The sequence below is a fragment of the Octopus bimaculoides genome, chromosome 29 (assembly GCF_046866305.1).
Source record: "Octopus bimaculoides isolate indiv1 chromosome 29, ASM4686630v1, whole genome shotgun sequence".
Lineage (NCBI taxonomy): Eukaryota > Metazoa > Mollusca > Cephalopoda > Octopoda > Octopodidae > Octopus > Octopus bimaculoides.
In genome coordinates, this window is record NC_142956.1 from 18,356,744 (window position 1) to 18,374,119 (window position 17,376).

The following is a 17,376-nucleotide window of genomic DNA, read 5'->3' on the forward strand; positions in this document are numbered from 1 at the left end:
ATAAATATATATTCCATTAATCATCTTCATTCTTTTTTCCTCTTGACCACAGACCATGTTTTTTACTCTTCCAAATTGGTCAAACCTATTCATGTGCAAAATACACCTCCAGGAGATCCATACAGAGAAGTAAACAACTGCACAGTAAACATGGGCGTTTGTTCTGTCAGCGTTGACTAAACAGAAATTTAGAAAGTATTTGACAAGACAAAACAGATTTATTGACTTTTACGTATTTTAACTTATCTTTGTTTCTTTCTTTCAGAATTTTTAGTGTAAACCGAATACAAAAGTATGAGGATGGCGCTTTCTTATTCCTTCCCAGTATAAAGAAGATGTATGTACAACAAAGCTCTTTATTTATTTGAAAACCGAAACACTTTGTAAAAGTAATATCATAATGAGAGATCAACAAATTCGCAATTGTTTAATACAGTTGACAATAAATAACGAGGAGATGTTTTCAGTTTTAATAAGTCAAAATGATTATTTCCAAGTATGATGTTTAATCATTGTTAAGTCCCCGTTTACATAGCACGTGGTTTGTTTGGTCTAATTTCATCCCTGTTCATAAATACACGTAATAAACAGGAGTTAGTTCAGTGGCCAACATACATATGTGTGCATGCACGTGTACATATATACGAGGGTAGGTTGAAAAGGTCAAAGGCCGACCACGATGCAAAGGTCAAACTTAACCAAAAGTTCTTTTTTATTTTTCGACATAGTCTCCTCTATGGTCCATACACGTCTTCCATCGGTGTTGCAGTGTTGCAGTGCTTGGATTCCCGTGGTATAGAAGCTCCTATCCTGACATTCACAAAGTCCTCGACAGCAGATATGACCTTATCATTGGTCTGATACTGCTTCCAAGCCAAGTGGAGCTTTTTTTTTTAATTTAGGGAATAGAAAATAGTCAGATGGTATCAAATCAGGCGAATGTGGAAGGTGATCAACCAGTTCAAAGCCACAGTCGCGCACAACAGCCATTGCAACCACAGACTTGCGCGCAGGAGCATTGTCCTCGTGAAGCAGTTTCCACTAGAAACCATTTCACTTTTTGTTGTTATTAACACCTGGAAAGAAAGAACATGAATATCGTGATTTCTATACACTTTTGCTGAAATTATATAATCCTTGTTTCTTGTCATATCCAGCAGGAGAAACTCCTATTCATCTGAAATAGCATTCCGTTATAAAGTTCTCTATAATTACAGTGACCTCAAATACAATAACGACATGATGTGTGGATGTCACCTGCCGGCCGTGGTAAATTATACGATAAGTAAATACGATAGACCTGTGGAAGTCCAGGGCGAATGTCATACAGATTCGGGAAATAACGAAAGCGAAGTAATACGTATAATGAAATATTCGCAATGTAAAAGTTAGTAAAATCTTCCTTGCTTTTGTCATTATTTTATTATTAACACTAAACAAAACCCCGGATTATATATATATATATATATATATATATATATATATATATATATGCGCACACAACATCGCAGGCATGCACATACGCACGCACTCACGCACGCGCACACACGCACACACAGACACACACACACGCACACACACACACACACATGAACACATTCTTTTTCGTACCTTCCCTTCTATATTCTCACCACCACCCCCATCCATACAACCTCATATATATATAACCTGAATAAAAACTAACAGACAGACGGCAGACGGGAAGATAACCTGGAATAAAGAGGGCATGTTACTGAAGAAGACGCGATTGACGTCGAAACGACTTTGGCAAACATAACTGATTAATTAATTAACCGAATGATTAAGCAATCGATTGGTTAATTGGTCAGCTAGTTAACTAATTAGCTAATTAACTAATAAGAAGTGAAATGTTGTAATGTTGGCACTCCGTCGGTTACGACGACGAGGGTTCCAGTTGATTCGATCCACGGAAATTAATGTGAAAGTGGCTGAGCACTCCACAGACACGCGTACCCTTAACGTAGTTCTCGGGGAGATTCAGCGTGACACAGAGCGTGACAAGGCTGGCCTTTTGAAATACAGGTAAACAGAAACAGGAAGAAAGAGCGAGAGAAAGTTGTGGTGGAAGAGTACAGCAGGGTTGGCCACCATCCCCTGCCGGAGCCTCGTGGAGCTTTAGGTGTTTTCGCTCAATAAACACTCACAACGCCCGGTCTGGGAATCGAAACCGCGATCCTATGACCGCGAGTTCGCTGCCCTAACCACTGGGTCATTGCGCCTCCACGTTATTGTTATGCATTACGCTAGTTAGTTCCTAAATACGGATATTATCTTCTTTTCTGTAGATTATTCGTTATTTCAAAAGAATTTGCAGTGTCAAACATGTTCGGGGTTAATGTGCGATGATTCAGAAGTGACAAACTGTACAGGAGCAGAGGTAAACTAAAATCTTACTTTCTTCCCTTCTGTTAAAATATATCCAAAGCCAGTTTAACCTAACAGCTTGTACCATGCTTTCGCTAATTATCTTATGTGCCTGTATAATGGTGCTGGTGCTGGTGCTGCTGTTGCTGCTGCTGTTGCTGCTGCTGTTGCTGCTGCTGTTGCTGCTGCTGTTGCTGGTGATGGTAGTAATAGTATATGACTTTTATATTTATCCCTGCAGCCTGTATGCCAAATTATGTTATCAAGGAATCGTGTTATGCCGAAGATTGAAAAATCCTGCAGCACACACAGTAGGTGTCTCGAAGCCATGGGAAAGACCCTTGCATGCAATCAATGGACAAATGACGCTTCTTGTGTTCGTTGCTGCACCGGAAACTTATGTAACAAGGATGACGTCATTGGTAAGCGCGTTCTTTGTTCTCTCATTTCTTTATTAAATTACACCTGATTTATCATGCAAGAATTATTCATAAGAACATTGTATAATTGCTGATACACGAAAAAATATTTTATTGTATGCAGGAGTGACTGTGTGGTAAGTAGCTTGCTTACCAACCACATGGTTCTGGGTTCAGTGTCTTCTACATGGTTCTGGGCAAGTGTCTTCTACTATAGCCTCGGGCCGACCAAAGCCTTGTGAGTGGATTTGGTAGACGGAAACTGAAAGAAGCTCATCGTATATATATATATATATATATATATATATATATATATATATATATATATATATATATATATATAGGTAAATGATAGGATCTGCCAAACCATTTGGCACATCGAAACGATCGTAAATGACTCATTATATAATCTCCACATAATTATATATATATATATATATATATATATATATATATATATATATATATATATATATATATATATATATATATATGTATACGGGTAATATAGTATAGTAAAGAGAAATAAACAAAATAATTAATTAATCTTGTGGAAATCCACAGGAGAGCAATAAAAATAGAAAATTAAGGAGTTATCTCCCCTATAATAACAAAGACGAAAGCTAACGAGATCCTAAAGACTTAATAATAGTTATGTATGTGTTTTTTCGTGTTTTGTTCGAAAGGTGACCACTCCTGAAGAAGTACCAAATGTCTAAATCCAATGGACCAGTCACTGGATAAGTTTGGCACAGAAATGTTAACATAGAGTGGTGAATAAATCGATATATCGAATTTGAAGTCTCTGTCTGTTTTGAATATGAAAATTTAAAAGTTTAAAAACCTTATAATATATATATATATATATATATATATATATATATATATATATATATATATATATATATATATATATATATATATATATATATATATATATATATATATATATATATATATATATATATGACAGATGTCTCATTTATAATCGTAATGTTTCTCTTCTATTTTCATGTGCTTCCACAGTTTGGCCTAATTCTTTTGTATTTCATCTGGTTTACAAATCGACTTTTATGAAGTTTAATGAATATGAAAGCCCTACTGAGAACGTATCTAGAGCTGTGAGTAGTTATGAATTCTCTCTCTCTCTCTCTTTCTTTCTCTTCCAACACACGCACACACACACACAGATGTCATAAAACAACTACTAAATAATGAATGCAATACTTTTAATCTCAGAGAAACAACACTGTTTATTAATACTAAACCATATCAGAGATGAAATGTTTATACTCATTGAATGTGAAATTTGCGCTGGCCAACGAAAATGATGTTCCGTTCGACAACTTGTCTTTAATGAAAATTCATACACTGAAAGACCATTACATCATGTACATTTCCTGTGATATCTGAAGTATAAATATGAACTCTGATTCTGGCTGACAATAAATAAATTTATACTCCCACTCCATTATTGAGTTCTCTTTCTTACGTTCTTTTTTAAATTATATATATATATATATATATATATATATATATATATATATATATATATATATATATATATTACATGGTTTTTCATTTAGAATTATTGCATAAATTGGCGTTGCAAATGGAGATGGTACGGAAACATGTGTAACTAATAATTAAAGATATGCTAAATAATTTTCTTTGTCTTCTTTTTTTCATTGTATATATATATATATAATATTAGGGACAAAATCCACAATTACAGGTAAAAACTCAATTAAAATCAATTTATAAAAAATTAAAATTAAATTGAGCTTTACAGAGTAATATATATATATATATATATATATATATATGTATGTATGTATAGTATTAGGGAAAAGAACCAAGGTTCATGAACTCATCGATGAAAATCCACTGTCACATATAGAAAAATTAATAAGTAAAAGCACAATAAATGAGTATAATATAGTATAAGTAAATATCATAAGATAAAGATTATCATTATCTTTATCTTATGATATCTACTTTGTATTATATTATACTCATTTATTGTGCTTTTAATCATTAATTTTTCTATATGTGACTGGATTTTCATCGATGAGTTCATGAACCTTGGTTTTTTTCCCTAAAACTATATATATATATATATATATATATATATATATATATGTGTGTGTGTGTGTGTGTGTGTGTGTGTGTGTGTATGTATGTATATATGTACGTGTATATATCCAACTTTTGCAGATGGAACAAGAGTTTCTAAATTCCACAGGAACACTCAAAGTTGAATATTGTGGGTAAGCAAAACCATTTATCAGTTTTACTCAAATTTTGTATACTTTTGTTCAAAACATTTCCAGTGTATGTATATATATATATAATTATATATATATATATAATTATCTATATATATATATATATATATATATATATATATATATATATATATATATATAGGGAGAATTCACGAAAAAACAACAGACGAAGACAGTTGATGTAAACAACAAATGGATGTATTAGTATAACGCTCGGGAATTGGGAAAGTCTTTAACGTTTCGAGCCTGCGCTCTTCAACAGAAAGGAACACAGAAAAAAACAAGGAGAGAAAAAAATATGTGTAGTGGTCAGCGATCTATCATGATATATATAGGTATATGTATGTATGTATGTATGTATGTATTTATGTCTGCATCTATACATATGTATTTAATCCTGTTTCAGTTTAGAAAACAACATAGAAATATTTGCAATTTACTGCGCTGTACCTAGTGAAATTAGGAAAGATGAAGCTATGCAGAATATTAACAATGTTCTGAATACATCACTGACTTTGCGTAACTTAAGAATTCCGCACCGTAACATAGAATTAATTGGAGAAAGTAAGTAGTGCGTTTCTTATTATTTTTATACCATTCAAAATCTTCATATCATCATCGCGAAATATTCAGCGGCATTTCGTTCGTATTCACGTTCTGATTTCAAATTCCGCCGAGGTTGACTTTGCCTTTTGGCCTTCTGGGCTTGATAAAATAAGTACCAGTTGAGTACCGGGGACGATGTAATGGACTCACCCTCTCCCCTGAAATTGCCGGCCTTGTTGCAAAATTTGAAATCGGTGCATATCTCACGCATATGTTTTTTCTTCTTTTTCAGTGTTTTGTAATGAAGACTCATCAACTGACAATGGTACTTTTTATTGGCCGATGACAAAAATAGGAAAAAACGTGACGATTCCATGCCATGCAAATGTAGCAAGAAGACACTGGTTCGTTTGTATTATTTTGTTTCTTCTCAAATTTCGAAGTTTTCACTTTCATCTCTTTGTGAGAGAATGTTACACAGTAAACTAAATAAAACACCTACAGAGATTACGATTACAGAATTTATGTTCGTCAATTCAAAACATTTAACACTGTTTTACATTCTATACTAAGTGGTATAATTTTGTCTTGATCTACCAAGGATTTGGTTAGCAGCCAATATGATCGAAAGTTTTAAAGATTTTGTTGTATAGATTCATGTAATTACCTGGATATTCACGTCACAAATTGACCGTAGGAAAGGAAATACATATTTATTTACGCAGCCAACAGAATCTATCAGCAATTCTACTGATTTCAGAGTAAACTTTGTTTGAAATGTTAGCACAAGGCCAGCAATGTCGGGGTAGGGATGTAAGTCGATTAAATCGACCCTGATGTTCAACTGGTACTTCTTTTATCGACTCCGGAAGGATGAAAGGCAAAGTCGACCTCAGAACGTTAAGACGGATGAGATACCGCTAAGCATTTCGTCCGGTGCTCTAACGATTCAGCCAGATCACCACTTTATTTCAGGGTAATATTATTTATTCAATTATATGATTGCCTTAGAAAAACATGCTTTGTTGCTACATGGTGGTGAGCGAAGAAAGCAGACCGTCCTAGGACTTGACCCATCATTATGAAATGTAACACGGTGATTCTTCTTTCGTTTCCACTACACCATTCCACGTGCTAAATCTCTAAATCGTTCCTCTCGGGGGCTGAATTTTATAAGGTTTAAAACAAGATCAAAAAGCGAAATTAGTCAAATCTGTGCATGTAAAGGAAAATCTACTTCCGCCGCTATAGCTACTGATGATCATCGTCATAATCCTCATGTTATGATGATGACGATGACGATGACGAAATATAAATAGGTAAGTCTCCCATTCAGCAGCATAGTAAATTAATATTTCACCACCCACACCATTCAAAGCAACCTTGTATTAAATAATCATGACAGCAAATTGTAATAAATAAAAGCAGAAGAAGCAATATCTGGCTATAAAATATTTTACATTAGTATTGAAGATTGGGAGGTGGAGTAAATAATATATCGCGGACAAAATACATTACAGCATTTGTCCTTGTTCCGTTAGATTATGAGTTCAAATCACGACCTGGTCAATGTAATTCTTGCATTCCTCTGAGATGGGTGAAATAAGCGCGATCAAACACGACTGACAATGTATTACATTTAAATTTCAGCTCTTCCAGAAAGGCGGTAGATCTAGAAATACAAACAAACCAAAATATGATATCACGAGAGTGTTCGCCATTTACCGGTATCTGGCAGGAGCCAGACATGTCTCAGTGTTACAATACAGAGTGGATCACTCGACAACTAAAGAACATCACAAGCCAAGACATCGATGAAGGTGAGTAAAAAATGGTTTCGAAATATTCTTATAACCGCGAGTCCGCTGCCCTAACCATTGGGCCATTGCGCCTCCGCTGTCTGTTGCTATAACATAGTAAAATCAAGGACATTTTTTGAAAGTATTCAATGATGTTATGACTTCAATTTCCGTCATGGCCGTGATGATGACTTATCTATATTAAGATTAGATCAGCGAATAGTTTTTGTTGTCTTTTTCTTTCTTGATTCACCTTGTCATTAGAACAATAACTTTATTCAAATTTACGGCCATTTATGATGGTGTCTCACAGCTACGATACGCCATCGTAAACATAGACTGACGTATCACCGCTCATTGGTTGTCATTATTTGCAAAGCATCCATCAACAAGTGTATATCTTACTCAGCTATAAAGGATCCTTGTCCAATTAATGATACAAAATAGGAGAAACTAAGGATGTATAACAATGAGTATTGGTCCTAAAGCTGGCACAAAAATCGCCATTAAAGAGAAACTGCATGAACAGTATCACGTCGGCACCAGTGTAATGGTGAAAGGAAAGAAAGGGAACAAGGAATAGAATTTTTCTTTCTCTCTCTCTTGTGCAACTGTTACTTCAACACACATAACAAGAACAACAACAAGATTATTGTTTCTCAACATCGGCTTTGTTTTTGTGTCCTCGTATCGAGAAAATTTTATTCCTTGTTCCCTTTTTTTCCTTTCACCATTACAAGTATATAACTGATGAATTGAACGCATTAAGCAGTCTTTGTGCTACTATCTCATTAATTGTTCTGTTGTGTTTAATTTGCATCTAGTATTTCGTCTCAGAGCGGTTGTAAAGTCCCTTAAATTTTATGTTAAATTTCCCATTGCAGAAAACGTTGAGCCGGTTTCAACAAAACTCCTGAATATTTCAGAGAAATCAGTGTATTTCAAAGCAGAAGATATTGACTTGGCTGTAGACACACTTGAGAAAATGGTGCCATTGATATCGAATGTGTCCGTCAATATAACACTGAACAATATACTTCCTAGCATCAACTATATGATAAACAAACCGGAAGAGGTTTTGGTTGAAGCTGGACAGTCAGAGAGAACTGGGGAAAGGTAAAATTCATATCACATTTGTTGTTAGTGCAGTAGTAGTAGTAGTAGTAGTAGTAGTAGTAGTAGTAGTAGAAGAAGAAGAAGAAGAAGAAGAAGAAGAAGAAGAAGAAGAAGAAGAAGAAGAAGAAGAAGAAGAAGAAGAAGAAGAAGAAGAAATGGCATCGGCAGCAATAGTAGCACATAAATATTTACTAATCAATATAATTAGTGCAATTACATCTATAGTGAATTACGTATTTGAAACATGCTATCAGTTGAAAGTTGCTTTTTCGGTTTTCTTACAGAATGCTGGACGTCATAGAAATAATCCCAGAAAAGATTCCACTGGAAAAGCAGCAAGTCGCGGTTTCGTATTCTAATCTTGCTATTGGTGCTGCCAAAGTGGATAAAGACACTTTCAATGGTCTGATCTTTGCTGTTTCATATGGAACCAATGAAACGAAAGCGAGGAGTGAGGTACGATACTGTCTCTTGATTACTCTCTTATCAAGTGTCTCTTTTAAACCGCCATGAAATACATTAAGTAAGAAATACATTAGAAAGAAATACATTAGTAAGAAATGTAATATCTTTATTGTCAGATGTGGTTGTTATAGTACAAAGCTTCATACAGATTTTAATTTGAATATATATGTGTGTGAAGGCGGCGAGCTGGCCGTGGCACTATTTCTGTTGAAATGATTTTTTAATCCAATATTTATGTGCTTCGAGATCCACTATTCCAAAACAGAACTAGTTCACGTTCAGTCGAAAGCTTATAAATTCTTATGGCGTCAGCAACATTCAGCAGCAGTAGTATTTTTTTTTTATCCATCAATTTCAATTTTTCTTTCATTTTTATCCACCAGATATATAACAACTCAAACTCACAAGTAGAAGATGTGATGGACTTCATTTCTTTACCAAAGAGTTTATTAAAACATCTGAATGACGAAGAACAGTCAAGTCTTTCAAGGATTTCGTTTTTGTCTATGCATGAAGATAAGCTTTATAAGGTATTGTACAAAAATGGAATTATTTCTTAAGGGGGTTCGCAAAAGAATGCCTGAATTCATTGCTACTTTTTGATAACGAAAGAAACAATATTAATATAACACAAGAGCTTTGATGAATTGCTTCATCACACCAAGTTATATGTGCTGTGAGGAGAAGGGAAACGATGTTTTTCCTATCAACCAGGCGGTCATTAACGATGTTTATGTCACACGGCGTCAAACTGTTTCTTGGGGGTGGGAGTCATCCTTTTTTCACCCAGTGATCCTTTGTAACCCTACTGTCCCAGTAACACAAGAGACAAGAGTACTTAGAGTAACCTCCTTGCTGGCCCAGTAGAAGGTTTACCATTTTCAACTATTGTAGAAATCATTTATCTCAAAGTGCCATGCAGTGAGATTGAACGCAGGATACGTTGATTACCAAGAGACCGTCTTAAGTGCACAGACATACCAACAGCTCTTAATGCAAACAATTTGTATATAAAAGCAAGTTATCCATTCCTTAGAGCAAGGACAATCCTCTGCTATGAACTCACATGTAATATATATTGTAATATATATTGTATTAAGTTGTGCTGACTAAAGCAATGATGTACAACTCTGGCGTTTGGTTTCATGCTTTAACGATGTATTAATAAACTTTTCTATGAAACTAAATACTTTATCTAACGGCTTCTCTTTGCAGGTAACACAAAAATCTAGTCCCAAAGCAAATGCTAAAATTAACAGCCATATTATTGCTGCAAATATTCCTAACGTTCAAATAACCAAGCTTGATGAACCAATTAGAATATCCTTCAACGTAATAGATCCGGTAAGCACTATGTAGTTGTTGTTGTTGTTGTTTCATTGCAAAGGTCATGCTTCACTCCTGACGTAAACGTGGACCACGGCGGTACAAAAAGTATTAGTAATAGTAGCTGTTACTGTGTTGACAGCTATAACTTATTGTATGTTGATATTTTATCACCATTATATTGTTTCAATGTGGAGGCACAATGGTCCAGTGGTTAGGGCAGCGGACTCGCGGTCATAGGATCACGGTTTCGATTCCCAGACCGGGCGTTGTGAGTGTTTATTGAGCGAAAACACCTAAAAGCTCCACGAGGCTCCGGCAGGGGATGGTGGCGAACCCTGCTGTACTCTTTCACCACAACTTTCTCTCGCTCTTACTTCCTCTTTCTGCTGTGCCTGTAATTCAAAGTGTCAGCCTTGTCCCACTGTGTCACGCGGAATCTCCCCGAGAACTACGTCAAGGGTACACGTGTCTGTGGAGTGCTCAGCCACTTGCACGTTAATTTCACGAGCAGGCTGTTCCATTGATCGGATCAACTGGAACTCTCGACGTCGGAAGCGACGGAGTGCCAACAACTACATAGATTTATAAACGAGATGGAATAATCAGTTAAGCTACATTGCAAACAGTGATGTTGAATTCACAATGTCAATACTAACCAAACGTTGATGACCATCGTCTCTTCTGTTATTTTGTTAGTCAATTTAAATTCATTACATGTATTTTAATTGCTTGCATATTAATTTAGATTCATTTCAAGTATTCCAATTGCAAAGTAATTTGATTAAATTATCAGAACTTAAATTTTTTCCAGGATTTAACCAATCCACAATGTGTTTATTGGCATGAATCTCCTGAACAGAATAATTCTCATTGGTCAACAGAAGACTGTGATATAGCCACCTCTGGACCTGGAGAGAAAGTGCTTTGTTCCTGTCACCTTCTTACAAGTTATGCCCTGTTAATGGTTAGTAACATTTTGACAAGTTAATTGTCTGTAATTTGGAAATTGTGCCTAAGCATTAATAATTTCAACAGCTATTAAACCTAGTGTTGGTGGTTATTTTAGTAAACATATGAGGTTGATAAATTGTAAAACGTCACAGTTGTTCTCGCTTCTCTTGTTGTTTATTAGTTTAAACTCAAGATGTTGTCCTTTACAGGGACCAAGCTACCATCCTCAATCAAATGCATGCAAATTCTCCCCCAATACGAGAGAAACAGTCACCGCTCTTGGTTTAAAATTTATTGTGTTGCAACTATCTGAATGGTAGTCTAAATCAGGGGTTTTCAAACTTTTTGACTTGCGGACCCCTTTATATTTCAGGCTTTACCTTAGGGACCTCCCTTATAAAGGCTTATGAAATTTATACATAAATATTTGCTTAAAATAACATATATTTTTACATTTGTTTATTTAACAGTATTTAACAAATAGGTTTATTGTCAATTAAAAGATTTCGATTAAAAAACATATATAAAATCAAATTGCCCATAAAAAGTATTTGCTGTCCACGGACCCCCCTGTCTTGTCCTTGCGGACCACTGTTTGAAAACCCATGGTCTAAGTGACAGAGACATATTTGATATATACTAGATCTCCATACCACAATAAATATGTTTGCGGCTTAGATGTTAAACCCTTGGTCTCTTGATGATCCTGTTGCAAAGTATAAACTCTCATTCACGAGATTTCTCCACCTGAGACTTTTATGTCAATAATGCACAGGTTTCCAATATCTGTCAGTTTTACAACACCTCTGCTACCCATAAAAATAAAACATACCCCTATCCATTGTACATATTTTAGCCTAAAGGAATAGTTGAAGTAATGCAATATGATACTTCACTCTATACCAGTTCTACTATCACCTGACATCACAAGGACAGAGATTAAATGGTTGAGTCACGGATGTCGTGTCTCATTGTCAGTGTTGTCAGGAACATTATTGAATCAATTCACCTGTTGTCTCTTTGTTATTGTCTTCATTCCTGTTATCTCTTTTTTCCAAAGCAGTTTTAATTTCACATTTCTTTCTGCATCCAGATATTCATTCATCACATATTTCCAAACAAGCTTGTTCCATTTTGTCATGGCTCACAATCTATAGTATCCATGACCAAAACATCTCTGAAGTGGACAAGTCCTCCTACTTCTTAAAAACAACTGGAACTATAGTATAGTACCAAGGATCTTATAAAGCAATATTATCTTCATTTTTTCCTGATGTTAAGTAAATGAGAAAAAAATAACTACTTCTTACAAACAATACCAGTCTATCTCAGTTAACAGATAGTTTACGTAAAGCAGCTTGAATTAGTTGTACTGACAACATATACTAAGATATACCTTCAGTGGATTTGAGCTCAAGAGCGATGGGTTGGTGGTACGTTCTAACTCGACTTAGAAATCTCATATATATATTATAAAGACAGTGAAACTTCATATTAGAATTAGCTGTCATTTAACGGGTAATAGAAGATGACCCCCGCTAATATATTGTTTTTAATGCAGCTAACTGTAGTTCTCACCTCCAATATCAACATTATATGCACACAAATTATTTATATAAGTCTTGACTTAGCATATAAGGAAGGAAGAGGAGGAGGGAATAATTCGTTGTTGTCTGTTTCTATTACAGGAATCCGATGAAAATGAAGGCGATACAAAGAATAATCATCTCTTATCTTTTATTAGCAGTGGAATATCACTTCTCTGTCTCATTCTTACCATGATAGTTCATGTTTGTTCCACGTAAGCATATCAGTTTCTATTTCCTTTCATAAACTGTTTAAATACAGAAAAACAGCATCCATTAGTTTGTGGATCTCTCACAGATTGGTAAAATTGATGTAGTTGATATCTGCAGGAAAAACCATGGATGAGCACAAAAAATAATAAACGTAGTATTTTATGTCTCATACAAGTCATTATACACAGATATTTTACACCACATCTATATACATTCTATATTTAAATTTGATATATCATGTATATCCCAAGTGACCATCACCCATACACACAGTTGTATCTATTATTCATGGGTTGAGTGATTTAATGTTTTATGAGATTTAAACTTCGTTAGATGAATTATTACTTCCTTTTTAATTATTTCAGAAATCTGTGGAAATTAACGGATTCAAAAATGTTGGTAAACATGTGCAGTTCTTTAACTGTCGCTAATCTTGTCTTTGTTGTTGGGTTGCTGGGATATGGTACAGAAATAACAGCTGTTTGTAAGGTAAGTGAAACCACATTAAGCCAGTACATGTTTTGGTTTATATCAAAGATTATGAACAATAGATTTTACCGTTAATAGCTTTAATCCAAGAACTTGGGAGGTAAAACAGTTGTAGTGATACCAATAATTGTCGGAGCCCTGGGAACAGTGAGTAAAAATGTCGAGAAGTACATGGAACAAATAGGGGCTGCAGTAAGGGTGAAACACTTGCAGAGAACAGCACTGCTTGGAACCGCTCGAATACTCCGGAAGGTGCTCGAAAAATAAGAGGTGTTACCTTAGTTCACTGGTAGTGAACAGCTGACACCGTAGTACATCTCCAGCGTTAGGAGCTGTGCAAAGACAATAAATAATAATAATAATAATAATAATAATAATAATAATAATAATAATAATAATAATAATAATAATAATAATAATAACAACATCGAAAACTACCTTAGGAATGAGAACCCAGGGTTCGAAATTTCCCCAAGACACTTGATGAAAGCTGGAGGGTATATGAACCGAAACGTTGTGTTAACAACAAGCAAGATGAGGAGAAATATCCGTCAAATGTAAATAATGTACATAATTCCTCATCTCTTAAATATAGAACTGTATTATCTATACTCCATCCTCGCAAATTAATATATATTCGAGATCATATGTCAATGTCAGATATTATTACTGTTATCGTTTTTTTTCTGTTTGTGTAGGCAATGGCTGTTCTGATACACTACTTCATTTTGACATCTCTTATGTGGAAGGTTGTAGAAGCATTTCATATTTATCTAGATGTCGTTCGTAAAACATATCAGACGTCTTCTGTGAAGAGGAGTTCAATTTTGGCCTGGGGTACGCATAACAGTTTTCTGTCATTCTGTTAATGATTTCATTTCTCTCTCTCCCTCTCTCTCTCTCTCTAACATACACATTCTTTCTCTTTCTTCTATTGGTGAGATGTGAAAGTAGCTGAAGCGAGATGTAAATATGGGGATACAAAAGTGGATGAAATATAACGTAATATAACATATGATAAACTTAAAGAAAAATATTCTCAGAATTAACCATAACATCAACCTGAAATTATTTTCATTTTTATGCAAATAGTTTCAGCTTGATCACATCGCTAGACGAAACCATTTCGCACAAAGTAATACAGCGGATGTGGGCAAATATATGACGATATTTATGTTTCTTTGTTGAAGAACAACTTGATGTATTGGTGAACAGTCAACAGCGTTGGAGAGCATAAAGTTTAAGTTTGTAGTTGAGAAAAAGTTAACTGACATGTCAAACTGGAAACCGTCTGAATATTTGGAAAGAGTTACCTATTTTGTGATGACTCGCGCCAGGTATCATAATGCAGATGTCATGACTGTTGTTCAATGCCTTTTAACACGATGAAGGCTGTAAGATACGACATGGACAGCTGCAACAGAGACTGCGAAGTTGTGGCCAGCAAGAAGGGACACAGTAGGCATTGTGACTGCGTCATGCTGCACCGCATCTTTGAACTGGTTCAATTCAGACGGGTATGTGAAGCTGTTTGGAGACTGCGGGCAAACCGTTGCTAGAAGGCCATATGTGTGCCAGGAGGATTCGACTCTTTGCTATACCTCCGGAATGAATCAGAAGTGGCTGTCGGGGACTTTCTACACCTTCACCAGCCCCAGTTTCTGATCTCCTAATTTCCCCAAGTCTAACCCCATGGATCACTATGTGTGGAGTGCGATTGAGAAAGACAACAACCGTTCTACTTATGATTGTAAATTTTCATTGATATCTACATATGTTTTATTCATTTCTGTATATATCGTTGTCAGGTCTTCCAGCTGTCATTGTCATAATTACTCTGGCAACTAACGACACAAACAATTACATCAGAATTGGACAATTGTAAGTATTTATGTGTTTTGTTGCCCTAATTTTATCTAGTCTTCACGACAGAGTAATGGTTTCAAATTTCAGCACAAGCAGAGTAGTTTCGGTGGAGGAAAGTAGTCGCTTACATCGACCTCAATGCTGAACTGGTACTTATTTTATCGAAACTGGATTATGTGGCAAACTGGATGAGAGTGGCAAGGAATAGTATCTGGGAAATAAAAACTCTAAAAAGGTCTGTGTTTAGAAGAAAGGACAATAAATAGAATAACAAATTAACAGATTGGACACCATGTTCAGAAAAACAAAAGGCTTTGTTAAATTCTTCAGCACCTGAACATGGATGAAGAAAATATCTGACCATGGTTGGTGGATCGAACATACTGCGTCATTCGTCCATGTGCAAAGATGATATTATATATATATATATATATATATATATATATATATATATATATATATATATAAACAAATAGTAAAAGAGTATATGCATATATACGTACAGGTATGTGCATACCGACATCCACCTGTATGTATAGGTGCATATCTGGGTACAGGACATTGCAAACAAAACAGAGACGAGAAAACACACAAGCCACATAGAGAACTAACACACACACACACATATATATATATATATATATATATATATATATATATATATATATATATATATATATATATATATATATATATATATATATATATATATATATATATATATATATGTATATATATATAGTCAATTCAGTGAACAAACAATTTAAAAAACGAATAAAAATGGAAAGAGAAAAATAACGAACGTGAGAACGTGCACAAGAATTACATTAGTTTAATGCTTAGTGAATGGAGAGAGTTTTCAACATTTCGAGCATTTAGCTCTTCATCGGAAAGGAGAAGGGGGGGGGAATCTAAAGAAGACGAAAAAAATTGCTAATGGCCCTCGTAAGATATTCGTATTTTATCTTCCAATATAAAAACACTCGAAAACATGTCCAAAAATGTGTTTTCAAGTGTGTTTATATTGAAATATAGAGTTAGTTAACAATGTAAATCGTCCATAACTCACTGCAACTATAAGGATACCATGTCGTTTCCTTCTGGATCAAAAACCCCTGACTGAACATTCAAAGGGCCTTTTTTAATTGAATTTCTTTTTTTTTTTTTTTGCAGCTGCTGGTTACCCAACTCATACTTCTACGGTGCCTTCCTGGGTCCCGTGATGATCATTCTTACCTTCAACATCACCATGTTTTTTCTCGTTATGTACCGTCTCATCTCAAAGTCAAACGACAAGAAATTTGAACACGCATCAAACAAAGCACGTATTTTTGGCATGGCTGGTTCGTGTCTCCTACTTGGGGTGCCGTGTATCTTAGCATTCCTCTTATTTGACAAAACAACCAAACTCATTATTACCCTCTTGGCAATTTTCAGTGTCCTTCAAGGACTCTTTATCTTCATATTCTACTGTATATGCAAAAAGGATGCCAGACATGTCGTCTGCCTGTGTTTATGCAAACGAAACAAAGTACATCTGAGCCAAGCTCCGAAGGATATAAGAAGTAAGTGCAATTTGGTCTCTCTTGTCCTTGCCACCCTCAAAAACAATATTGTCGTGATGGGGGATAAACGCAAACATCGCTTCTGTCAGCACCACCACTATCAACATCACCATTCTCAGGACGGACGGACAGACATCGTCACATATACCAATTCAACTGTGGTTGTTGCCGTTATCGTTATCATCATCATCATCATCTGTATATGTATGTATAGATATATATATATATATATATGCTTATATGTAATATATATCTGTATATAAAATATGCATATGTATGTATAGATAGATATGCATATTTTATATACAGATATATATTACATATAAGCATATATACATATATATACATAAGGAGCACTC

The 17,376-nt window shown here is 34.9% G+C and overlaps 1 protein-coding gene across 3 annotated transcripts in view; it reads left to right on the forward strand.

Moving 5' to 3' along the window:
- Positions 1 to 17,376, forward strand: part of LOC106877983 (adhesion G protein-coupled receptor G4) — a 32,019-nt gene that overhangs the window by 10,655 nt on the left and 3,988 nt on the right. For 2 of the 3 annotated variants that reach the window (XM_089344981.1, XM_089344982.1), the window contains 19 exons: positions 266 to 337; positions 1,218 to 1,387; positions 2,307 to 2,398; positions 2,627 to 2,807; positions 3,831 to 3,925; positions 5,022 to 5,074; positions 5,499 to 5,656; positions 5,931 to 6,042; positions 7,289 to 7,458; positions 8,322 to 8,553; positions 8,838 to 9,009; positions 9,402 to 9,548; positions 10,234 to 10,362; positions 11,159 to 11,311; positions 12,987 to 13,099; positions 13,463 to 13,586; positions 14,285 to 14,423; positions 15,395 to 15,467; positions 16,626 to 17,376. The exon at positions 16,626 to 17,376 is cut by the window's right edge and continues 530 nt beyond it. In XM_089344981.1, coding sequence (XP_089201107.1) covers positions 266 to 337; positions 1,218 to 1,387; positions 2,307 to 2,398; positions 2,627 to 2,807; positions 3,831 to 3,925; positions 5,022 to 5,074; positions 5,499 to 5,656; positions 5,931 to 6,042; positions 7,289 to 7,458; positions 8,322 to 8,553; positions 8,838 to 9,009; positions 9,402 to 9,548; positions 10,234 to 10,362; positions 11,159 to 11,311; positions 12,987 to 13,099; positions 13,463 to 13,586; positions 14,285 to 14,423; positions 15,395 to 15,467; positions 16,626 to 17,280 — 3,040 coding nt within the window. In that variant the 3' untranslated portion in view covers positions 17,281 to 17,376. The remainder of the gene's footprint in view (positions 1 to 265; positions 338 to 1,217; positions 1,388 to 2,306; positions 2,399 to 2,626; positions 2,808 to 3,830; positions 3,926 to 5,021; positions 5,075 to 5,498; positions 5,657 to 5,930; positions 6,043 to 7,288; positions 7,459 to 8,321; positions 8,554 to 8,837; positions 9,010 to 9,401; positions 9,549 to 10,233; positions 10,363 to 11,158; positions 11,312 to 12,986; positions 13,100 to 13,462; positions 13,587 to 14,284; positions 14,424 to 15,394; positions 15,468 to 16,625) is intronic. The other variant, XM_089344983.1, reaches the window with a different exon arrangement.